At 37.6% G+C, this 27,254-nt stretch overlaps 1 protein-coding gene across 7 annotated transcripts in view; it reads left to right on the top strand.

The window, feature by feature from the left end:
* Nucleotides 1-27,254, top strand: part of MATCAP2 (microtubule associated tyrosine carboxypeptidase 2) — a 59,921-nt gene that overhangs the window by 17,875 nt on the left and 14,792 nt on the right. For 5 of the 7 annotated variants that reach the window (XM_070511875.1, XM_070511862.1, XM_014840728.3 and 2 more), the window contains one exon: nt 5,821-6,515. The exons of 1 other annotated variant lie outside the window; for it this stretch is intronic. In XM_070511875.1, the coding sequence (XP_070367976.1) occupies nt 5,821-6,515 (695 nt within the window). The remainder of the gene's footprint in view (nt 1-5,820; nt 6,516-27,254) is intronic. One more of the 7 variants, XM_044764859.2, reaches the window with a different exon arrangement.

Here is a 27,254-nt window from a genome sequence, read left to right as displayed (position 1 = left end):
CACAAAGGTCCTGTTTGTCCTACAGCAGTAGGCATCTACCATTAAAAGTTGTCTTCAACATCATGCATTGTTTCTTTTATGAAAAATCATACTGTCCAGGATGGTATGATTTTCGCCTCACCTTCAGCCATTCGAATCCTGTATCCTCTCAGATATTCTCTTCCCTTGGCTACCTCTCTGGCCATCCTTTCCTAAGCAGGGCAGTGAGTGAGCAAAAACAAACACAAATGTATACCAATAAAACTGCAACCATGACAAGTGCTTCAAAGAACTTTCCAGAGAAGGTTTCCTGAACAAGTGATATTTGAACTGAAGGATGAGTAGGAATTTAACACAGAGAGGAGGGAAGGGCTCTCCAAACATAGGAAACAGCATGTAAAGAAGTGTTGTGTCTGGAGAGAGAATGGTAAGAGGATTGACAAAATGAAAGGAAGCTAGAGTGGACTGATTGGGGGAACATTATGCAAGATGAGACCAGAGAGGCAGAGCACTTGACCTTGAGCAACTTCGTATGCCCTGTTAGGAGTTCTGTCTTCATTCTCAGTGGAAAGCCTTGGAACAGTTTGTTTCCTAGCATGTTCACTGTTGTTTTAGATGGTGTTTAATGCTGTTTCCTTTACCACAACTATCATTTTCTGGCATTACAGAATACCCTGCATATTTATAACTGTAAAGAAAAAAAATAGCACGCAACAATTTCTGACCAAAAAAACCAGTCACATTATAAGAATCATTGTTACTAATAGAGTAACACTGAAGTGCTCCTAACTGGGACTGTGACATTTTTAGGCATCGTGAAGTACGGTTGAGTTTCTCAGTTCCTGAATGACATTAGCAGTGACTTTTCATCTCATTTTTTTTTTTTTACTTACAGTTGAGAAACTATATTGGGTGATATTGAATTTAGAGATATTGTGATTAATAGATTATCTGTTATAATGCAGACAAATTGGGCAATAAATGTTTTCAAAGATCCGTATTTTTTATATACTATTTAAAAAATTAAGGTGTAACTTATATTCAGTAAAGTGCAGGTCTTAAATGTACAGCCTGATGAATTTATATATATGTAACCACTGCCCAGAACAAGATATAGAACACTTCTAGCACCCAATATCCTGGTAGCACCTCCTAGGTTATAACCCCTCCCTCAAAGGTAACCACTATTCTGAGTTCTAATCCCGTAAGTTAGTTTTGCCTGTTTTTGAACTATGTATAAATAATACAGTATGTACTCTCTTGGTCTGGCTTTGTTTCCTCAATATTGTCTGTAAGATTCATTTATATTTTGCTTGCAACCTCAGTTTGTTACTTTTCATTGCAATATAGTATTCTGGTATTCTGTTGTTTGAATATGCCACAATTTATTCATCCTTTCCACTGTTGATCTATAATTTGAGTTTTAAGTGGTGATGAACTACTTGATAAAATTAAAATGTTTATCTTGTTCGGGGATTCTTTTGTTGTGTTCTGCCTTTTCTTCTGTTTGTATTCAAGCAACTATGACTTTGTGGTATAAAATTATCCCAGGTTCTCAGGTTTCATAAGTATTAGTGAACCATATAGAATTCCCATTTTGTAGGTCAAAATTGGTTGAATGGTATTTTCCACCAGGCTTTGTTTCTGGTGCTCCAATCTTCCTTTCGGCTAGGGAGCTCATAATCACTGAAACGTCACCTATTCACAGTTGTGAAACACTAAGAGTTTAGTGAACAGTGTTCCCCTCTCTCTCTCATTCCTTTATATGGGGAACATGAGGTACTGATGGGTTTAGTGATTAGGCTCATTTTACAGAGAGGTCATTGAAAGAGCTGGGAATGGAAGCCAGGAATCCTGGTATCCGTTTCTCCTGTTCTAGGTACAAATTTAGCTTTCATTGTGTTGGTAATATAACAAGTAGGTGAATATACTGAGTATCAATTTTAATGTAATATTATTTCCCTTTTTTTCCCCTCAATATGGGTAATCAAGTTGAGGTGAATGAATTCTTTGATAAATAAATTATTTTCATTTACTCCAAGGTTACAGAGAAACAGATTGCTGATGGCTAAAATGTTACATTCTATAGTAACTTTTAATATGAGAAAGTATGATTTTTAATTACCTTATTACTTTTCTGAGGGAAAATGAGTTACACATCCCCCAAAGAAGACTGCTTATGTTTTTAAAAAGTTTTAATTTTTCAGGAAAAGGGAGTTAGGAGTATAGGCTGTTTCAATGAAATCTTCATATTGGCCTTTTATTATGTTCTTATGCATGTTTAAAATAATTTTTTCTTAAAGTAAACTATAGTATTTGGAAGGACAAAACTGTATTTCAGGTTCTCTAATACTTTTTAATACAACCGAAATAAGATTAGTGTGACTCTGAGAAATTAATTTATATCTATCTTGTATGAGTTGTTTGAATGACCACCTTGCTTCACTTTAATGAACTTCCTAGGATCTTAGCATTTGGCAGGATTGGAGTTTATTAAATAAATACACCATTGGCACTCGCAAACTTTGCTCATCAGCAGATGGAGCTCAACAAGGACTGATGCTAAGCCTCTCAGGGAGATAATTAGCAAGTGAACTGAAATGCTGCAACTCCTGCGGGTAAAGGGGTTCTGCCCTCATCTGTCTCCCACCCCAACTCCTCCTTAAGTATTTTGGCAGATGGGTTAGGACATTTTTTAGTATCCTGAAGTGTATACGTTGTTTGAGATGGTACAAAATTATGAGTTTAGAAGTCACCCATGCTTTATGACAAAACAAAAGAACTCAACGAACTCAGCTCTTTGGTTATAGAGCTATTGAGTCTTAGGAACCAAAGAAAGCATTTTTACTTTGACTCTTCATCTTTTAAAAAAATCAACACAACACACGTGTAATAAACCATCAAAATTAGGAATTCTTCAAAGTAGTTTTATTCATTGATTTTAATTTGATGTAACTTTTCCCCTTTTTATTGTGAAACTAAATGAGAAAGGAACCTGATTACCTCCCTTTACCTTCCTGGCTGTGTCTAGTCCTTACCCAACTTTTCTAGGCCTGTGTTACCCTATTCTTATCTCACTTCTCTTGCTCTTTCCCTTTTAGTGTCCATTTCAGTCTTCCTTTCATTATTAACTCTTCTCTCGTAAACTTGTGTCTTTTTAGGGAAACTGACATTGTTTGTGGGCATTTGGGCTGCAGCCTGTTTTCTGGTGTTCCTTAGCCTATGTTTGCCCAGACTGCCTAGTTTTGACTGTCAGTTGGCAACACTTAAGTCTGAAACCCCTGAGGAACTGGGACCTACCAGTCTGTAATGAAAGTTTCATTTGTTCTCTACTCTTTTGGCTGGTCTTTAACATTTACTGAATGGCTTCTTTGTGTAATCAACCTTCAACATGACCCGGTGCAGTCTAGCTCCTACCTCTCAACTTGTACATGTAGTAGACATTTTATTTAGCCCGTGCACGTTCATGCTTTTTTGTTGTCTTTTAGACACCAGAATTCAACTTTCACATGTTGGCCTAGAAAATGTCAACTAGAAGGACTTTTAAGTACCTTACATATTTGGATTGTTTATTATCCACTTTTGACTCAGTACTGTTTCTTTATGCTAAAACCTATGACTTCAGGGCTTTAGAAACTTACGTTGAGGGTAGGGTTTCTCTACTCTGGCACTAAGTTAGGATGAATATTTTTGTTGTAGGAGCCTGTCCTCTGCATTGAAGGATGTTTAGCATCATCCCTGGCCTCTACCCACAAGATGCCAGTAGCACCCCTCCTTAGTTGTGACAACTCGAATGTCTCCAGATATTACCAAATGTCCCCTGGGGAACAGAATTGCCCCCAGTTGAAAACCACTGGTTCAGGGAGTTCCCTGTTATATTTCCACTCTACAATGATCTCATAGAAATATAGAATGGTCCCAGAACTACAAATACGTTTTTATCTAGAATGGTTGGAGAATGGTATGTTTTAGGATCATACTATTCACTCATTCATTCTTTTATTCAGTGTACATCTATTAAATGCCTAACAGATACCATGCTAGATGTTGGAAAGAAAGAGATAAGTAAAACATGGTCCTGGTACCTATCTTAGTATATCAGTTATTCAGATTACCATGTCTTACTGGGATGCTGTGTCCCATACAAATGAAGAAAAGGTGCAGTGCTGTCCATGTAGCAGACTTAATACTGAATGTCTGTAGATAATTGAATGAATGACCATACATAATAGAATGAGCATGGACTCTGTAATCAGACACACCTGCATTCAGATCACGGTTTGCTGTTTATTATTTTCTTGTCATATAACATTGAGCAAATTACTTAACATCTCTGAGGCTTAAGTGATAGAACATGTACAGTTTTTGGTGAAATCAAAAACTCACATAAATGTGTCAACAAATGGTGACTGCTGTTATTATTATTAATTATTACTACTTATTATAAAAAGGCTACCTGAATGTGTAATCTTTAATGAGAGAATGACAGATGTATGTGGTTAAACAGTTTTCAAAAAATTAAAATAAAATAAAAATTGTCTGTTTCTTGGCAAGGCAGGCAGCTGTTTAAGTTAGCTGACATTGAAATTGCCTCCATAGTAGGAGCCAGAGGTTGAGGACTAGAGGTGTAAGGGTCCACGAGACTTGGAAAAGAGAACTGGTTGAGGGAATCATAATATGTCACATTGGCAGAAAGGATTTAGAAAAGGCAGACTTGGTCAGAGGTCAGAGTTTTAGCTAGGACTTGGGCTGGAGTCTTGCTCAGATAAGCAGGATTGTAGACAAACTTAAGACACTTCGTCAGTTTAGAATTGAATCTGAAGGCTCTTAAGGGTCCACTTGAAATCTCCTCATCTGTTTCTCATCACGTTGCTCTCTTCCTTCTTTAACTCTAGGTTATTGTCTATATCTTTTGTGTTTCACATTTAAACTTACACTACCTTGCATTATTATTCAGATCTTCCTAGGACTGCCTTGCCTTCAGAGCTAGATTAGAGACTAGTTGAAGGCAGGAACAATATATTTCTACAGATGTTTTTCAGAGCCATGTACCTCATTAGTAGTAGTCCGCGTATTTGTGGAATGAGAGAATGCAAATCAACAGTTTTAAAGCAGTGCATGAGCAACAGTATATCAAGTGCTACCTCTTTAAAGCCCACATGAGATCTGAAGGCAAAGCTGAGCTCTCCTCAGTTTCCCATTTGATATACAGATATCTATGTAATAGTAATTACAGATTTCTTCAGACTTGGCAAGAAAAAGCTTGATTTTCTTTCATTTTAACCTATCACCTAGAATTAACAGTCAACCAGTTAATATTGAGTGACGTTACTAAAACATGCTTGAACATATACATATCATTTATTCAATCTTAAAAATAGTTTTTGGGATGAGTGAGGTAGTAGTCCTTTTATTGATGACTACCTTTGTATATAGCGTCAGATTTCAAGATTGTATTGACTTTGAAAGTGCCTTGGATTTTACTTTGATTTTGGTTATACTATTGAAAACCTTATCTTTTCTACGAAATCCACATTCTTTGGTAGAGTTGTGTATTCATATTATTTATGTGCATTATATCTATATGAGATTTTGATCATCTAAATGGTTGGAAACTGAAGATTTTTATAGATAATTTAGAATATATACACTCATATAGAAGTGACAGTCTTTAGCATGACCAAAGTTTAGTGAAATATCCGTTTAATAATTGTCTTTTCTAAAGATTGTTGCAAAATTATAAAGTTTACAGAACCTTCAAAATACTTTTCCTATAATAAGCAATTGGCTTCATCTGGTATTTTGTTATTTCTTTTGTTTTGATTTTGTTTATTAACACAGAAAAGCTTCACTGGCCTGAGCAAGAACTTGCTAAGAAGTCTATTCTAAATGCAGAAGAGTCATTGATCATTGACAGCAGAAGAGGCATTTCACACTTATCTCCTGGAGTACTAAAGGACATTTTCACGACTGGAACCAGTAGTTACAATGTCCTACTACAGAGCAAAGAGGAGAAAAAGCATCATTCACAAAAACAGTCTTCCTCTACCTACTCCAAACGATGTAGAAAACCCATCAAATCTCCTAGCTCTTCTCGTAGTAAAGATCTTTGCAAGATGAAAGCCCCAGTGCCTGAGATGAGCAGTGGTACTTGGTACTGCCTAGAAAGGCAGCCTGCTGTTATTTTCACTGGTTCAGTGTCGGGTCCTGTAAAGTTTACACATGATATCTCTGTTACAGGGAACAGCATAGTACTGCCCCCTAAACTCAAAAACAAGGTCAAGCGGTGCCATTTCTCCACTCTTCCAAAGCCAAAGCCACAGCCTCAGCTGTCTAGAAGTTTTGAAAAAGGAGATGACTTTTCTGGAAAGAAATTTTGTATACTGACTGCTATAAAGCCCACCAACTTGGAGAAAGAAAAACTTAGATTCTTCAAGTCTGACTATACCTACAATCCTCAGTTTGAATATGCTAATCCTTCTCTGCCAAGTGTACTAGCCAAGCACAGCAACGCATCTGACCGATTTCTTAAGCAGGTAAAATGCTACTTCAATAGTGTTATTTCATTTTGTATAACTAAAACAATTATTTGCAGTCTTTTAAAAGGCAAAACTATTCCAATGATTTATATGTTGTAGTTAACTCCCATCCAGGACATGTAAATATGTGACATGCAATCTCCAGGTGAGTGGCCATAGCCTGTATGTAAACTACTTTGCATTAATCAATATCTATAAGGAATCTATTATGTAGACTATGGCAGGAAGCAACTATATTAGGAACAAAGCTTCAGATTCTGGTTCTAAGCTTTCATTTTGGAGTAACAAACTTGTGGCCTGTTAGCCAGCCCACAGACAGGTGTTGTGTAGCCCACACCGTTTGTGTTTTCTGTTTGATTTGGAATGCCTTAGATGCAGCGTGCAATCTCTGGTTCTCCCTGTTGTGTTACATTCCCAGCTTGCTTAGGCCCCTATAGGCATTTGGGGAACCTAGACATGGTACTTGCCCATGAACTTTTTAATGCTTTACTAAAATTGTTAATAATCATCAAAATAAATATTTAAGCGCTCATTTAAAGAAGAAAATAATGGAATTTAAAAAATTATCTTCAAGGTTAGCAAATCATGATGTGAATGATATGAGGAACGCTTTCCAAATTGTTCATTTTAGACACTTCGCGCATAGTTTTGTGTGTTCTGAAGCTTAATGAACTTCAAAATCCACTTAAGTATTTGTGGAAAGATAGGCTGATGTTTACCTGCAGGGCCTAGTTTTGAGATCATAAAGGCAGACTACATTTGGTTAGATGAACTTCGTACAAGTTTTTATAATGCATTAGGTTCCACTTGGCTTTGTCAGTGATTGAAAATCTGTTTGTAGGCTAAGTAAAACTGCGTGGTTCCATTTGCCCTGTGGGGCATGCCCTGTTTTAGCATTTTTGCTACAGTCCAGTTCTTTGGACTTGTGGCCAGCAGATTTTTTGTTGTTTATTCTAAATGACATGGAATCTGACCAGTCTTTTGAAGCTGTTATATAAAGCTTATTTTAAGATTAAAATAATTTACTCTTGCTGTTTATTTTCCCTTGTTAGAAGAAAACATTTCTACTGCTTCTCTGTTTTTTTAATGGGCGTTCACTTTTTATTTAAATGTGCTAAGATTGTACTAAACACTATTAAAAAGGTCAGCTATTGTTTTTATTCCTGTTTTGGCAGTCATTTTGTGGCATTTTTGGTGGAAATTGCAATTGGTTGAACAGGGCTTTCCCTCCTTTAAAATTTATGATAATTATAAACATGCTATTTGCTTTTTTCCACTTTAGTGCTGAAAGAGATGGCTGAGATTTATTTACCAATATTCTTTAATTTGAAGTCCTACCCTAAGCCCTGCCAGTTGGGAAAGAGATTTTGATCAAAATGAATGCTCTCTTATTTCCGTGGAAGGCAGTTTGGAAGCATCAGCAACTCCACAGATTGAGAATTGACATTGCTTGGCCTGTGGCCCTGTAATCTTTATTTTAACCTAATTCCAGCTTGAGGAGATAAAACCTATACTTGAGTTGCTTGAGACTTCTAAATAGCACCAGCAGTCCTGGCTGGCTTGTACTTCAAGTGCTACCATTTGGGAGAATGCTCTCAACAAATGCCAAAGGTACTGTTTAAACTGCTGTAATCCAATAAAGGAGATTCATCAGAACAAGGCCTCCATAAAATATGCTTTAATTCCTATTTGGCAGCTGAGTGAATTATAACTTGATGTCTTACATCCTTGCCTTCCTCAGCTGTAAAGCTAAAGCAGCAGCTTCAGGGCTGGTCTCAGGACTCAGAAATGTGCTATACAAAGGGACCGGGATGGCCGAATAGCCCGTGAGTCTCTGGCCTCCACCCTGGAGGCCTTGCCACCCGCTAGCTAACAGTCTTCCAAGTTTCGCAATCTGGGTCCTTTTAAGACAGGCAGTCTGTGTGATTGTTGGAGAGTGACTGTGGTCCTCTTTAGTGCACAGGTTGGCAGAACAATGCTAAAGCTTCCAGGCACAGATAAGTCTACCACAGTGGAATCAAGGCACTGCTCAGCCTCTGGTCATTCCCAGTTGGTTGCCCTATCAATGTCAAGGAGTTCCAGGACTGTTTATCCTGGTCCAGGCAGTAGGTTCCTCAGGAGGCACTCAGGCCCTTGAGGTGGTTTATGGCCTCTAGCATGGGCTAGAGGACTTGAATATAATTCCTGGTGGAACCTGCTGAACCCTGCTCAGCCTGTTGCTGAGCTGGTAGCCCTCAGCTCCCTCAGCCTTTTGGGTATGTTTAAATTTGACAGAAACTTGTCTGTTTTCTGTGGCTGTGGAAAGAGTGTAGTGCTTCATGGGTGCTGAAGAAGGGGTCTGGGATAAGAGAATGCTGAAAGCTGTCTAGGATCAGGTGCATCCTCACCAGTAGGCCACCTCACCTTGGTGGCACTCATGAGCAGTAAACTGGCAGCCAGTGCACTTTCAGCCCTACTTCCTGGTGGCTGACCATTTCTAGGATACCTGCATATCAAATCCACGTGGCTTTAGACCCAGCACATTGTTGAACAAGATTGGAGAAGTGAGAGATGAGAAGGGTCTTTGGGGTGGTAGGAGGAATCCTTGAACTATTTTCATTATTTCCAACAGTCAAAAGAAAAGTATACATTTAGGTGATAGAACCAGTGGACAGCTTAAGTGACTGGTTTTCGTCCCCTGGTTGGTATCATATCTCAGCGTAGGTCCTGACTAGCTCTTGCTAACTGGAAGCTCTGATTGGTAGAGTGATATTTAATAACATTGGCAAAATAAGTCAACTTTTGGCCAGATAAGATGAAGTTGAATTGCTTTCTTTTTTTTTGTGAGGAAGATTGTTGCTTAGCTAACATCTGTGCCAATCTTCCTCTACTTTATGTGGGATGCCACCACAGCGTGGCTTGACATGCAGTGTTGGGTCCACGCCCAGGATCCGAACCAGTGAACCCCAGGCTGCTGAAACAGAGGCGCGAACTTAAACCACTATGCCACCGGGCTGGCCCCTGAATTATTTTCTTATTTGTTAGTGAAACTGGAGCAATGGGGATCATTAGTGGTTGGTAAATGGGGGGCTTTTGTGTTAAAGAAGGAAGGCTTTGGGGTGTTGGGTAGAGACTCTGGGCTGAGGCTACCCTCTGGCTGTCAGGAAAGAGAAGTTAAAGGAGGGTCTGCAAAAGTAGTTAACAGCAGGCTTAAGAATGCTCTCCTTAGGAAGGCCTGCTTGCAAGATTAACCCCAGCCTGGCATCTGAGAACTTAGCTGGTAAAGGGTTTCCCACACCGAAATAAAACTTTCCCTAAATGTTGAGTAACTTGCTGTGCCTAAACTCTGCAAACAGTATGTATTATGTTGAATGCTTGTTTTCCTTTTGGGAGTCTGAAAGTTTAGAATGTGCTAGGCATAGGAATGCTTATGTGACCAGCCCTCAGTAAAAGCCTTGGGCGCTGAGTCTGTAACAGATTTCATTGGTAAACAACTCTTTACACATTCTTACAGCTCGGTTGCTGGAGAAGTTAACTGCATCCTGTCTGACTTCATTGGGAGAGGACTCTTGGAGGCTTGCTTCTGGTTTCCTCCAGACTTTACTGGATAGAAGAAATGGGGAGTGACGGGCTTAAGTTGATCTCTTAAAGAAATTTATATTCGTATTTTACAAAAAGAAGGAGGAAAAAAAGCTGTGCTCTCCAAATAAAACACCCCTGTGGGCTGTATTACTGTCAGTTTGAGATTCCTAATCAGTTATAAGGTCTGGCTTCTTAGAGCTTTGTAAAGGGCCACTGTGTTGCACAGTTCCAGAGGGTGCCATTCACAAATTGAGCTGAGGCCCTGCATTTATACAGTATGGTTAATATTTACCATAAGGATGGCGTTCTTTTTTTGGTATCATACTACTTCTCTAACACTCTTTAATTGTATGATATTTATATAGAAGATCAAGTAAATTAAATTTATGCTAAGTTAGAAATTTTGCATTGAGCTGAGGAGGAATGAACCAAAAAAGCATACTTATTTTCCATATACTTTTATTATTATGAAATTGTTGACACTGCCTTTTTTTCAGGACCCTTACTCTGTTATTCCATTAAAATTGCTTTGAAATGTAAGGACAAAGTCACATGAACCATCCATATGTGAAAAATTACAACTAGCATGGATAGTGTGCTTAATATTTGCTCATTACTCTTTATGCTGAGTACTTTACACCTATTGATATCTTTAGTCCCACACATGAGGTACAATCCTAGTAGTGTTACCAGTTGAAAAAACTGATCTAGAGCAGTGAAGTAACTCTCCTGAGGTCACATATATAGTCAGTTGCAGAACTAGAGTCTATCCCAATTACTCTTCTGTCTTCCACACGATGGTATGTTGGCAAACTAGCTCTCAGTTTCCCTGGTGTAAATATAAATACTTCCACTGACCAGTTTCAAGCAATATAACATCAACTGACTTGCAAATTAATAAAAATTCATTCAGCTGTCACAAGCCAGTATGTCCAGGCTCCAGCAGACCACTGTTTCACAGAATGGTTTTAACCTGGCTTTTCTAACTGTAATGCCGCCCTGTGCATCTGAAGGACACCAGATCAAAAGATCCTCTCATTTTGCTGGCAAGGATTCATGCCTTTGGTAGAAACTGATCATAGGGACTTGGAGGATTTTTTTTTTGCTCTCTATCATACACCTACGAAATATGATTAATAGTGACTGTGTTTTGAAAGCTTTGAGACAAGAGTACTGTCTCCCTGTTAAAGTACCCACCCTCATCTTTCAGTTACAGCTTCAATCTCAACTCATAGTACAGTGTTAATTAGTACATTAGGAAGAATGGCGAGGTCAAAACCGGGCTCTTAGCCTATAAACTGAGTAAATATGTGAAAGAAACAAATACAAGGGCTCCCCTAAAAGGCTATCCACAACATTATCAGTGGCTAATTTCTCTCTTAATGCCCCTCTGACTCTGCCAGGGAACAAAGCAGAAACATTCCTTCCATTACTGTTCCCATAATATACACCTTTTCCCTGTTTACCACTGTCCTCCCTATTGCTTTTCACCTGTTTCCTTTCCATTTCAGGTGGACTATGCACAATCCAAAATTGATGAGAGGGTTGAAATAAAATTATTGAAGTATCTTCAAATGAAACAAAATAATTGAAAATAGCTTTTGAAAATTCCTTCTGCAATGAAGTAGTGTATCTAGTGTTTTCCCATTCCTAAGACTTTATATTTTTCAAAATAATTATTTGCAAATATAGTCAGTTTTTGATTACTCATATTAGTAGAAAGAAACATGTATATGGATTAGCTAAAATGGAAAGATTATTCCCTGCTTCCTTCCTATTGAATAGTTCTCATCAGGGCAGCCACCTTGGTAATTTACTAGCGTCAGTAGTAAGTAGTAAATGCGGTAATAGGAAAAGCCACAAACAATGGCACAAAATGGAAATTGTAGAGGGAAGTGGTGTTTAAAATCAAACATGTAGGTGAGGGGTCAGCCCATGGCCCAGTGGTTAAGTTCATGCGCTCTGCTTCAGCGGCCCAGGGTTTGCAGGTTCAGATCCTGGGTGCGGACCTGCATACTGCTCATCAAGCCATGCTCTGGCAGCATCCCACATAGAAGAACTAGAATGACCTACAACTAAATATACAACTATGTACTGGGGCTTTGGGGAGGAAAAAAAAGAAAAAAAGAGGGAGATTGGCAACATGTTAACTCAGGGCAAATCTTTCTCACCAAAAAAAGAAAAAAAGAAACCAGTTTCTTAAAAAAACCAAAAACAAAAACATGTAGGTGAAAATAAACCACTGAACTGACTTATAAAGAAGAAAGCTTTTTGAACGTTTCATTTGGTTCCAGGCATCTTGCATCGTAACCTCTGGGAGAAAAGATACACTTAGGAAAGATGAAAGATTAAGTATTGAAGAATGTTAGTATAGATGAAGAACAGACAGCAAAGACTTGTAGTTACTAGAAGAAATGTACATATATTTGCAAAAAAATTAATCTCAAAAATATACAATAAAATATCTTTCTCGTCTTTCCATCTTAGCTTACCAAAGCATTCCATAAAGATGTAGTTGTTAATATTTACAATATCTTGAGACATAACCCTCTCACCCAATATCAAAATAGATTTTACTGTTTATAAGAATTACTATCATAAAGGTTTGTTAGACATTTAAATGTAGCTAAGAAATTGGGGAATTACCTTCTTTTAAAAATATTCTTTGATTTGTGATTGATTTGTAGGGATCTTGCTCTATAGGAGAGAGATGGACTCGATCTCTGAAGTATCCCTTGCACACAATGGTGCAAAATGAATATTGATATTTTTATTTTTGCCCCCGTACTACATGCTCGTGTAAATATCACACAGTGTCTGCTTCATTTTCCTTGTGTTTATATTGAAGGAAATAGACTACATGATCCTTGAGAGCCCTTTCTAGGACCACATACATCTGTCAGGTTTCTGACCCAGAAATACTGTGGCTAATCAAATCAAGACATGTCACATTATATTTCGTGTCACATTATATATCCAGTTGTGTCATTTATTTTGTAAAAACATTTAGCTCTTCTTATGCACTGTACAGTAATCACGGAAAAGCTGAGTCCCACCAGCTGTAACTGAAAATTCTTTTATTTCAGATAACAGTGCTTTATTAATGCAACATAATTAGCAATAATTTGGTTTGTTAAAATTAATTTTCCAAATAAGTGAAATTTGTTTCTCTAAGCACAAAAACCTAATTAAAAAATTAACCATTTCAGTACAGTTCTTTCTACAATGTATACTCAACTTGACAACTCAGGAGAATGCTTTTCAGACTTTTCTAAGAAGGTAACCTAATAGCAGAGATATAAATAGAATTACCAAGGAATTCAGGGTGGGAGCAAATCTGTGTTTTATCTTAAATTCATGTGAATTTTACATTATTCTTCATAATGTATCTTTATTCTAATATAGAAAAATGTGAATTGCTTATCTTGAAGTAAAATTGACTTTCAAAGTAAGCATGGAGCATCTCCCCGCAACTGTCTGGCAACCTATTCTTCCACAATGTGAAAAACGGAACCCTAGTACTAACCAAAAGCAGCTGTTTACGTGAACAGCTCACTCTCAGGTTACTCTCAGTAATCTCAGATTACACATTAACATTATTTATTTGTAAAATTAGCCCATCACTGAAAGTCCTGTAGCATCTTGATGGGAAAGCTTAGACGAGGTACCTTCGGGGAAGGAGAGTTGAATAGTCATCAAGGAAAGACACTACATACCTCAGAGCAAGCAAGGGTTCTGCCTGGTGGGAGACTGAGAGTACAAAGTCATAATTTTTTGTAATGTAAGTGCATTGTCTTAAAATAATAAAACATTAAGAGTGACATATTATTGATGTGTTATAGAAAGATACGTCCATGAATGAAACAGTATAGAACAGTATAGTTGCAGTGGGGATTGAGAAGGAAAGCTGCAAGAAACAGTTCATTTTTTTAAGGGTGTTTGATGTCTCTCAAAAAGCCATTTGCATCGCCACCATGTTATTTAAGAGTTAGGATATTACTTGATATTAATATATTCTACATCTATTTAACTGAAAAAACTGTTCTGCTTGTGTAATTATAGTGTCCTAAAATTTTATTATTTAAAGTTAATCCAAGTTAATGGTTCCATGCTATCAAGAGTAACTTGGTAGAGTTATTGTAAAATCTCCAGGATATTTAAAGTGGAGAAAAGGAGAGGACTCTGCCAGCAACATTTTTTCCTGCACTAAAACAACATAACATACAACATTCTTTGGCATAGCATTGCCTTTTGATTTATAGAGTTCAGATACTCAGAGTAAGTACCTCGATGGACCAACTTCATTATGTTAGGAAATAAATTCTCATTTTCAACTTCCTAATTAGCAGGCTTTCTATGGTTAGGGTATCTCAGGGGTCACAAACTCACAAGCTTATAGGATCTGAGCAGGGATCATAAATGATTGCAGGGAGCTGGCTGGGCACTGTAGCAAACTGGAAACTAGACAGCAGGTATTTAACTTGAGCTACAATTTGGGTCTAGTGTTACCATCTTTAGGATTTTCAAGAGAAAGTGGATACCTGAATTTTATATGAAGTCTTCCAATTTGTAAATGTTGACAGCTAATTCAGTTAAACAGAGCCTGTCCAGACCAGTGAAACCTGTTTGTGGGCCACATTCATCCCTTGGGTTGCCAGTTTGCCACCTCTGATTCACCAGATCTGTTACGTATAAACTGTTTGGGACCAACGAGTACAACAAATTGTCTATCATAGCATTTATCACATTGTTATTATCCTTAAGTTTCTTTTTTTTGTCTTCACCACTAGACTGACCTCTCTGATAAAAGTGTATTTTATTTATTTCAGCTATTCCCAGAGTTAGCACAGTTCCTGCCACAGGATAACTATTCCCAGAGTCTAGCACAGTTCCTGTCCAGCCCAGGAACTCTGTATTTCACTTTCTTTGCTTTGTATATGCTTTTGACAGTATCATTCCCTTTTGCCTGGAATGCCCTCTATTTCCTTTAGTCCCTCACTTCGATTTACCTTTCTCTGTGATCTCACAATACTTTATTCATGCCTCCATCAGAGTATTATTAAATTATGTCTGTTTAAATGTCATCTCTGCTGGTCTAATGGTCGGACAGGGTATTAGATTCTAAGATGTAAAAACGAACAAAAGTTAACAGTGATTGGCACAAAGAAGATGACCATAAAGATAAGTGAATGAATGAATGAATGGTACTTACTGATGGTATGCTAGAAATTTAGTGAAACACTCTACAAATGATGGATCCAAATTTGTGTCCCAAGGGTCAAGTTCAGCCCACATATATGTTTTTTTGGGTCAGCACAGTGTTTTTTTTAAAACACTGGTCTATAAAGATACACTTCTGTTGCCTTTCCCAGATATCTTATACTGAGTAGCTTTACACAGGAGTTACTGCTTGTAGCTAAAGCGATTTGAGTGACTGCTTCTCTAGTGGCCCATCAGATTTTGGCTATAGTACCTTAAATGGAGGCCTAATGACCTGATTCAGTAATCCAAATCTCTGTGTACCTAGTTTTCTACCAAGAAGCAATAGCCACTGTTAAAAAATTCATTCAGTATTTGGAATTTTGCTTTTCAATTTGAGAATCTCAAAGTACCTGTGTGTGCATATATATGTGTGTGTGTGTGTGTATGTGTGTGTACACCTCATGCTTATCGGAAGTAAGCATTTTCAAACTGTTCTGAGGAATACTGCATGAGAAAGCAGGCCATATAATTTGCAAAAGACAAAATATTATATTCTTCCCTGAGATTCAGTACACATGGTATCATAATAAAGGCTTGGAAGAGTCTTGTTTAACTTCATTTAATCCAATATTTTCCAAACACATTTGGCCATGGAACCTTTTTTAAAATGATATCTTGTCAACTACTTTTTCACAAGATACAGTTTGGAAAACACTGCCTTAAAGAAAAAGACTATGTGATCTCTTAGGGATTATTCAGTATTTTCCGGGGGAGGAGTTCTAGATGTTAGAATTTACAAAAAAGGGGAAGAATGAAGGGAGAGTTGGGATTGGATGGAGGTAAAACCAATTACCTTAAGTTCTAAAATTAAAACCTTCTGCTAAAACTTAAATACCGTATACAGTCATATGGGAAATAGATTACAAAACACATTCGCAATCTCTCTCTTCGCCTCCCTCCTGTTTTTCCTCTGTCTCTGTCTAATTTTGTCCTCACAACAAATTACCTGTGAGGTAAGTAGGGCAAAGATTTTCATCTCCATTTTGCCAGTGAAGAAACTAAACCTGAGAAAGGTAAAATGACATACCTAAGATCACACAGTAAATGGTAGGGCACCAACATAAAACCAGATCTTCTGACTTAGAGTCTTTCTGCAATATCACCCCGACTCATATCGTATTAGTGTCTCTAGTGTATAGTTTTTAATTCAATGAAAACTGCAGTTGAGAAGGGAGATAGTTTTTTAGCACATGACTGTTGAAGTAGCTCATGATTGATGGTAAGATTTCCAAATTATTAAACAACAGAATCAGCAAGCAAACCAAAAGCAGATTGTTTAACTGAAGGTTGAGATATTTCAGGAAGTTTGTTATATCATCCAAGACAATGCTGAATGTTTTATTTAGAGATTTTTCATTTTCTGGATTATGGTTTAAATGTTACATTGTGCTATTTGATTACTATTCCTTTTTTTTTTTTCTTTAAAGATTTTATTTTTTTCCTTTTTTACCCAAAGCCCCCCGGTACATAGTTGTATATTCTTTGTTGTGGGTCCTTCTAGTTGTGGCATGTGGGACGCTGCCTCAGCGTGGTTTGATGAGCAGTGTTTCTGTTCTGTTTTGTGTAGCATTATAAATAACATCGAGATCAGGGGAAAGAGAGGACCCTTCATGCTGAACAGTTGCTCATTTTGCATTTATTTCCTCTTTGCTCTAGGTTTGAGCTCTCTGAAAATCAGTTTGTTTCAATGCCTGAGATATACAAAGCTTTAAAATATTATCCTCTTATAAAGAGGAATGATTCAGAAATAATTGATTTCTGAGCAATGTATTGATTCATAAATTAGCAAAAAATATATTTTGGGGCCCAATATTTTAAGAAAGGCAACAGTGTTTTTGGTGGCCTATTTTGACTCTTTTTTTTTTAAAGATTTAATTTTTTCCTTTTTCTCCCCAAAGCCCCCCGGTACATAGTTGTATATTCTTTGCTGTGGCTCCTTCTAGTTGTGGCATGTAGGACACCGCCTCAGCGTGGTTTGATGAGCAGTGCCACGTCCGCACCCAGGATTCGAACCAACGAAACACTGGGCCGCCTGCAGCAGAGCCCGAGAACTTAACCACCTCAACTCATTTTTAACAAGAAATATTATCCCACCTGGTACTGTTTTTGTGGAACTCAAGAATAGATTCTCTCACACCATTTTCTAACATGGTGATGGAGGAGCTGGCCAAGTAATTAAGATGGACACCAAGGAAAGGTGCAAAATTAGATTCATGCAGACTAGGGGACTGAAACCTGGACAATAAGGATAGATGTGTATGTATTAAGATGTTTTGGTTCCAGGAGTTTTAAAACTGATTAATGAAACTATGTAATGTCTCATTGCTTACTATTTATATTTGCTATTCTTAGAGTTGGAAGGAAACAGCAAATATATTTGATGTCTACGGATAAATCAGGGCTAGATTTCTGTACGGGTGAGGGAAATGGCTGCTTACTCTGTGAGGAGACCTCAAGAATGTTAGTTATACCAACTTTTTTCCTACCAGCCTAAAAATCTCTAGAAAATATTTGTCTTAATTTTTAAGAGATTTTAAAATTTTTCTTGTGTTCCCTTCTTAAATACAAATACGCCAGAGAAGGGATATCAGTGACTAGTGGGCAAGTGGGAGAAGGTAACTAGATGATGAATAGAAAGGCTGGGGGGTTCCAAAGTAGAGGTCACTTAAACATTATGTTTTTCCAGGTATAAAAGTAGTACATGTTCAGTATAAAAACTTATAAAATTATGGAGAAAGGGATAAAAATCCCGTAATTCTATTGCCCACAGGTAACCGCTATTAACATTTTAGTGAGTTTTCCTTGTCCCATGCCTAATGTTGTTCATAATTGAGGTTAGTGTACTTTTGTTTACATATCTGTATTTTCTCATGTCATTAAAAACTGTCAGCATTTCTTTTTTGTCAGCTTTATTTTCACTGACTGTACATATTTCATATAACGGGTATACAGTAAGTTGATTAAGTTAAATCTTTAGGTTGTTTCACCTGGGTTTTTAAATTTCATAGAAATAGTTTTGTTAGTAGACCACTCACTCCAGGGTGACTTCCTTGCCTAGAGCCTGTTGGAAAGGAGGCTGGTCAGTGAGCTGTGCACTGGAGGCACCTGCTATGATAGGCCTGCCCCAGCATTCCAGTCAAGGGAGGAGGACCACAACTGAACCAGTTCCATAGGAATTGTTTGTTCCTTTCTCCAAGCCCTCAACATACTGAAGAGAAAGAGAGGCCCAGAAAACGGGAGGGATGAGATTGGATATGTGATTGAAGTTTTAATTTGGATTAAATTGACTTGAAGTGACTTTTTTTTAATACTTGAAACTTAGTGGTAGGCTAAAGAATCTCGTTGAGATATTTGAAGATAGGAAAGGAATATTCTGGATGGCAAATTGAAAGTAATGATTCAAGAAAAATAATTAAGCTGCTTCTTGTTTGAACCCCCACCAAATAATATTGGGAGATGTAGCTTTCTGATAAACTTAAATGATAATGTTATTGGAGAAGAGAGTTTTGACATGCAATTTACTGCCTCTAAAAGTATTACCCATGTAGAGGTGTGTGAAAGCTTGATTCTCCAAGTGGTGTAGACATTGATTCTCCTAACTCTCTGGGGAGCAGATGAACTCTCTTTTTTCCTTTTTTTTAAAAAAAATAACTTTTAGAGGGCTGGCTCAGTGGCATACTGATTAAGTTTGCATGCTCCTCTTCAGCGGCCTGGGCTTTGTGGGTTTGGATCCCGGGCACAGACCTATGCACCACTTATCAAGCCATGCTGAGGCAGGCGTACCACGTGTAAAACAGAGGAAGATGGGCACAGATGTTAGCTCAGGGCCAATCTTCCTCAGCAAAAAGAGGAGGATTGGTGGTGGATGTTAGCTCAGGGCTAATCATCTTCAAAATAAATAATAGGGAGAGATGTCAGCATCATGACGGAGTGAACTTGCCCGGGACTCTCTCCCCTCCAACATACAATGAAAAGGGACACTCATACTCCAACAGAGGACATCCTAACACAACACAAAAACGTTGGAGAGACATGCAGCCATACGACGGAGGGCAGAGAGACTGAAACCCCCTCGGAGGAGCTGGAGCGGGGTAAGAGAGAACTTCGCTTCCTCCCCTAAAGACTGCAATCACTGACCACAGGAGGATCTGTGAGGGAAGGAAAAGGGGAGGGGATGTTTGTTCACAGGAACATCAAAAACCACCAAGGACCTGTGCAGCCTAGAGGGAAGACCTCTACCAGGGTTAGAGCTTTTGCAGGGGGTGACCTCATCAAGCCAACACGCCAAGAGACTAGATAGCGAGAGTAGAACGAGAAAGCCCAGAGAGCATGCAGGAGAAAGCATCCCTCTCTCCACCTGCCCCGTGCCTGCTCCACTGCCTGGGACCTTGGCTGAAGGAGGGTTCAGAACACGCAGCGCTTGACCCCCACCTAGTGGAAATGGGCGTTACTACAACCAAATAATATCAGGATGTGTAAGATCTGACCCACCTCCTCTAGGAATATCAAACATTGTGTCAAATCTCCAGATCAGAGAAAAACCGACAAGTACTCAGAATTCAGTCCTGAGGACACAGAAATATGTAATCTACACGACAATGAATTCAAAATAGCTATCATCAAAAAACTCAGTGAGGTAAAAAAGAATGTAAAGAAACAATTCAACGAGTTCAGGAGCTACTTCACAAAAGGGATTGAAACTATAAAGAAGAATCAATCAGAATATTAGAGATGAAAGACAAAATGGAAGAGATAAAACAACATATGAATTCCCTGAACTCTTGAGTAGACATCATAGAGGAGCATATCAGCATAATCAAAGATAGACATGTTGAAATGCTCCAGACACAGGAGGAGAGAGAACTAAGACTAAAAAGAAATGAAGAAAGTCTCCAAGAGATATCCGACTCACTTATGAAATGCTACATAAGAATTATTGGTATTCAAGAAGGAGAAGAGGAGAATGGAGCAGAAAGCTTGTTCAAAGAAATAATAGCAGAGAACTTCCCAAACCTAGGGAAAGAGGGAAATCTGTGTGGAAGAGGCTTCTAGATCTCCTAGATATGTCAATATAAAAAGATCTACTGCAAGGCATATAGTAGTAAAACTGGCAAAAATGAATGACAAAGAATACTGAGGGCAGGAAGCAAAAGAAAATAAACTACAAAGGAACCCTTATCAAGCTTTCAGCAGATTGCTCTGAAGAAACCTTACAAGCTGGGAGAGAATGGCATGACTTATTCAAATATTTAAAAGAAAATTTCAGCCAAGAATATCCAGAAAAAATATTCTTTAGATATGAGGGAGAAATAAAAACCTTCCCAGACAGACAAAAGCTAAAGGACTTCATAGCCACGAGACCCACCCCCCACCCCCCCCCCCACACACACACACATACACACAAGAAATCCTCAAGAAGCCCCTCATACCTGAAAAGAGAAAGGGGTCACAAACCACAAAGTAAGGAGATAAATAGGTAGACAGAATCAGAATAGGATAGCAAATACTCAATAAAACATTAAGCTAAAGGGAAGGAAAACACCAAAAACAAAGATAATCCTGTTATTTTAACCACAAAGTCACAACACAAAATGGAATAAAATGTGAGAAAAACAACTTAGGAGGGGAGGAGGAAAGGGACTGAATCAGTTTAGACTAAGGAAATAAGAGGCCATCAGAAAATGGAATAGCTTACACATGAGTTTCTGAATACAAACCTCAGGGTAACTACTAAACACAAAAGCAGAACAGAGACACAAATAATAAATAAAGAGAAAACAAAGAAACATCATAAAAAACTACACAATTCAATGGGTAGATCAAAACACACAGGACGAGAAACAAAGGAAATGCAGGAAAACAGGAAAATGAGTGATAAAATGACAGCATTAAGCCCTCATACATCAATAATCACCCTAAATGTAAATGGATTGAATTCTCCAATAAAAAGACACAGAGTGGCAAGATGGATTAAAGAACAAGACCCAACAATATGCTGCTTCCAGGAAACACATCTCAGCTCCAATGACAAACACAGGCTCAGAGTGAAGGGATGGAAGATGATACTTCAAGCTAATGGCAAATGAAAGAAAGCAGATGTCACAATACTTGTATCAGACAAAGTAGACTTCAAGATAAGACAGGTAAAGAGAGACAAAGAGGGGCAGTATGTAATGATCAAAGGGACACTCCATCAAGAAGAAATAACACTTATGAATATCTATGCACCCAACACAGGAGCACCAAAGTTCATAAAGCAACTATTAACAAACCTAAAAGAAGATATTAATAACACAGTAATAGTAGGGGACCTCAACACCCCACTCACATCAAAGGATAGATCATCCAGACAGAAAATCAACAAGGAAACGGTGGAATTAAATGAAAAGCTAAACCAGTTGGACTTAATAGACATATTATGAACACTCCATCCAAAAACAGCAGAATACACATTCTTCTCAAGTGCACATGGAACATTCTCAAGGATAGACCATATGTTGGGAAACGAGGCAACCTTCAGTAAATTTAAGAAAATTGAAATAATAACAAACATCTTTTCCAATCACAATGCAGGAAATTAACTACAAGAAAAAAGCTGAGAAAGGGACAAAGATGTGGAGACTAAACAACATGCTATTGAATAAGCAATGGATCATTGAAGAAATTAAAGGAGAAATCAAAAAATATCTGGAGACAAATGAAAATGAAAACATACCATACCAACTCATATGGGATGCAGCAAAAGCCATATTGAGGGAAATTCATTGCAATACTGACACACCTTAAACAAGAAGAGTCCCAGATAGGCAATCTCAGATCACATCTAGCTGAATTAGAAAGAGAAGGATAAACAAAGCCCAAAGTCAGCAGAAGGAGAGAAATAATAAAAATCAGAGCAGAAATAAATGCTATTGAAATGAAAAAGGCAGTAGAAAGGATCAGTGAAACAAAGAGCTAGTTTTTTGAGAAGATAAATAAAATTGACACACCCCTAGCCAGACTTACAAAGAAAAAAAGAGAGAAAGCTCAGATAAACAAAATTAGAAATGAAAGAGGAGAACTAACAACAGACACCACGGAAATACAATGGATTATAAGAGACTACTACAAAAAACTATATGCCAACAAAGTGGATAATCTAGAGGAAATGGATAAATTCTTAGACTCTTAGAACCTCCCACAGCTGAATCAAGAAGAAGCAGATAGGGGCCAGCCCCATGGTCAAGTGGTTAAATTCACGTGCTCTGCTTTGGCGGCCCAAGGTTTCGCTGGTTTGGATCCTGGGTGTGGACATGGCACCACTCATCAAGCCATGCTGAGGCAGCGTCCCACATGCCACAACTAGAAGGATCCACAACTGAAAAATACACAGCAATGTACTGGGGGGCTTTGGGGAGAAAATGGAAAAATAAAATCTTTAAAAAAAAAAAAAGAAGAAACAGATGGTCTGAATAGACCAATCACAAGGAAAGAGATTGAAACAGTAATCAAAGAATAAAACCCCAGGACCAGACAGCTTCCCTGGGGAATTCTACGAAACTTTCAGAGAGGATTTAATACTTATCCTTCTCAAGCTATTCCACAAAATTAGTGAAGATGGAATACTTCCTAACACATTCTGCAAGGCAAACATCACTCTGATACCAAAGCCTGACAAGGACAACACAGAAAAGGAAAACTACAGGCCAATATTGCTGATGAACAGAGATGCAAAAATCCTCAACAAAATTTTGGCAGTCCGACTTCAGCAATACATCAAAAGCATCATACATCATGGTTCAAGTCGGATTTATACCAGGGACACAGAGGTGGTTCAACATCCGCAAATCAGTCAGTGTGATATACCACATCAACGAAGTGAGGAATAAAAACCACATGATCATCTCAATAGATGCAGAGAAAGCATTTGACAAGATCCAACAGCCATTTATGATAAAAGCTCTTTTAACAAAATGGAGATAGAAGGAAATTACCTCAACATAATAAGGCCATGTATGACAAACCCACAGCCAACATCATACTCAATGGGCAAAAACTGAACACCATTCCCGTGAGAACAGGAACAAGATAAGGATGCCCACTATCACCACTCTTATTCAATCTAGTACTGGAGGTTTTGGCCAGAGCAATTAGGCAAGAGAAAGGAAAAAAATGAATCCAAATAGGGAGTGAAGAATTGAAACTCTTGCTGTTTGCAGACAACATGCTCTTATATATAGAAAACCCAAAAGAATCCATTGGAAAACTAATAGAAATAATTAACAACTACAGTAAACTTGCAGGGTACACAATCAACTTACAAAAATCAGTTGCTTTTCTGTACTCTAATAACGAACTTACAGAAAGAGAACTCAAGAATACTATTCCATTTACAATCACAACTAGAAGAATAAAGTACCTAGGAATAAATTTAACCAAGGAGGTGAAGGACTTACACAATGAAAACTATAAGACAGTACTGAAAGAAATTGATAATGACATAAAGAGATGGAAAGAGATTCCATGTGCCTGGATTGGAAGAATAAACATAGTTAAAATGTCCGTATTACCCAAAGCAATCTACAGATTGAATGCAATCCCAATCAGAATCCTAATGACATTCTTCATAGAAATAGAACAAAGAATTCTAAAATTCATGTGGGGCAACCAAAGACCCCGAATTGCTAAGGCAATCTTGAGAAAAAAAGAACAAAGCTGGAGGTATCACAATCCCTGACTTCAAAATGTACTACAAAGCCATAGTGATCAAAACGCCATGGTACTGGTACAAAAACAGGCACACAGATCAATGGGACAGAATTGAAAGCCCAGAAATAAAACCACACATATACGGACAGCTAATCTTCGACAAACGTGCCGAGAACGTACAATGGAGAAAAGATAGTGTGTTCAATAAATGGTGTTGGGAAAACTGGACAGCCATGTGCAAAAGAATGAAGGTAGACCATTATCTCATGCCATACACAAAAATAAACTCAAAATGGATCAAAGACTTAAAGATAACTCCTGAAACCATAAAACTCCTGGAAGATAATATAGATAGTAAACTCTTTGACATCGAACTGAAAAAGATCTTTTCAAATACCCTGTCTTCTCAGACAAGGGAAACAAAAGAAAAAATAAACAAGTGGGAGTTCATCAGACTGAAGAGCTTCTGCAAGGCAAAAGAAACTAGAATCAAAACAAAGTGACAACCCACCAATTGGGAGAAAATATTTGTAAATCGTATATCTGACAAGGGGTTAATCTCCATAATATATAAGGATCTCACACAACTGAACAATGAAAAAAAAAAAAAACAGCCCGATCAAAAACTGGGCAGAGGATATGAACAGACATTTTTCCAAAGACTATATACAGGTGGCCAATAAACACATGAGAAGATATTCAGTATCACTAATCATCAGGGAAATGCAAATCAAAACTACACTAAGATACCACCTTACACCTGTTAAAATGACTGTAATCACTAACACTAAAAATAAATGTTGGAGAGGGTGTGGAGAAAAGGGAACCCTCATACACTGCTGGTGGGAGTGCAACTGGTGCAGCCACTATGGAAAACAGTATGGAGATTCCTCAAAAAACTAAATATAGAACCACCATATGACCCATCTATCCCACTACTGGGTATCTATGCAAACGACTTGAAATCAACAATCCAAAGTAACATATGCAGCCCTATGTTCATTGCAGCACTATTCACAATAGCCAAGACACGGACACAATCCAAGTGCCCATGAAACGATGATTGGATAAAGAAGATGTGGTGTGTATATATACAATGGAATACTACTCAGCCAGAAAAAATGACAAATTCATCCCATTTGCAACAGCATGAAAGGACCTGGAGGGAATTATGCTAAGCAGAATAAGCCAGACTGAGAAAGACAAACACCAGATGATTTCAGTCCTGTGGAATATGAACAAACATATGGACTAAGAAAACAGTTCAGTGGTTACCAGGGGAAGGGGGGTGAGCACAGGGGGTGAAGGGGAGCACTTATGTGGTGACAGTCAAGAAATAACGTACAACTGAAATCTCACATTGATGTAAACTATTATGAACTCGTTAAAAAAATAAAAAATAAAAATAAAAACTAGGGGGTAGAGGAAATGGGCAGATGTAGATCAAAGGGTACAAACTTTCAGTTATAAAGCTGAGTAAGTTTTGGGGCTCTAATGTACAACAGGATGATTACAGTTAATAATACTGTGTTGTATACTTGAAATTTGCTGGGATCTTGGATATTCTCACCACACAAAAAAATGGTAACTATGTGAGGTGATGAATATGTTAATTAACTTAATTTTGGTAATCCTTTCACAATGTATACATTTATTAAACCATCACACTGTGCACCTTAAACACATTGTACAACTTAAATATATACAATTTTTGTCAATCATACCTCAATAAAGCTGGGAAAAAATGACTTTTTCCTTTTGAGCATAACACTAATATATGCATGTGGTAAAGAATTTTAAAACTTCTGAAAAGTACAAATAATAAACATCAGTGCAACCCATCACACCTTCCCAAACATGAGCATCAGCCTTTGGTTATATCCTTCTAGGCTTCCTTGTGGCTTTTTAAATTGCTTGTTGCCTTTTTCCTTTTCCAAAATTGAGATCATACTCATAAAATTTTTGTGGCCTGCAGCTGAGATGTTACATAAGGAAGCAGAAGTTCTTCTAACACAAAAATATTCACTGAGAAGTGATCACTCAGTATTCCTGATTTCTCTCTTGAAGCTGGAATTTATTCACTCCTCCAACCACTGTCTCTGTGTCTATGCTGGGGGCTATTATAATGGAGATAGATTAGAAAGTTATTCTTTGAGGTCAGTGAAGGATACTGGAGATCTGTGTGATCACTGACAAATCTATGTTGAACCAGTTGAAAAACTGATGAAGAAAAAAATCAGTAGAGATGACAACAGGATAGGCATTTCAAAGAGTGACGATTGAACATGACATAATATTAAGCTTTGGGAAATCTCGATGTAGCTTCCAGGTAGTGTTGCCACTATCATGGTGTCATGTAAGTCAAGATGAAATGAAGGACTGTGCTATTGTATATCATTTTGATGGAAAAATTACATTCCCTCTCTCCCTACCAAAACTCCACTATTTTTATTCACTCTGATGAATCTAATAATTCATAGGCATAAACGTTGCCTAAATGTTGTTAAACTACCAAAGTTAGTTTTAATCTTACATTTATAGGGTACTTTTTCAATATATATTTCCAATTAAATCTTTGTTTCTTATGAATGCTTATTATGAATATGAATTCTTAATACCTTCTATTAGTACCATTTATTGGTGATAACAAAGAATGCCTGTATTTAAGTTTGTCTTAATTCTCTACACTGTTTTGTATTTGCTATAATAAATGGTAACCAGATAACGACATTTCCCTACTGAGTAAGCATATGCTAGAAAAGCTAATTTTATCCAAAATTAAGTGCATACTTTTAGAAACCTATAAACACAAGCTACAATAAAAAATTTCTTTAACCTTCCTTCCCCTCTGGTAACCACCAGTCTATTCTCTGTATCAATGTGTGTGTTGTTTTTATCTTCCACTTATGAATGAAATCATATGGTATTTGGCTTTTTCCATCTGACTTATTTCACTTAGCATAATTCCCTCTGTGTTGTCAAAAATGGGAAGATTTCATCTTCTTTATGGCTGAATTGTATTCCATTGTATGTATATACCACCTCTTCTTTATCCATTCATCCATTGATGGGCACTTAGGTTATTTCCAAGTCTTGGCTATTATGAATAATGCTGCAGTGAAGATAGACGTGCATATATATTTTCAAATTAGTGTTTTCATGTTCTTTGGATAAATACCCAGAAATGGAAGAGCTGGATCATATGGTAGTTCTATTCTTAATTTT

Source organism: Equus asinus, chromosome 1, assembly GCF_041296235.1.
Source record: "Equus asinus isolate D_3611 breed Donkey chromosome 1, EquAss-T2T_v2, whole genome shotgun sequence".
In the NCBI taxonomy this organism is placed as follows: Eukaryota; Metazoa; Chordata; class Mammalia; order Perissodactyla; family Equidae; genus Equus; species Equus asinus.
Note: the sequence above shows the minus strand (reverse complement) of the source record. Positions and strands in the feature narration are given on the sequence as shown.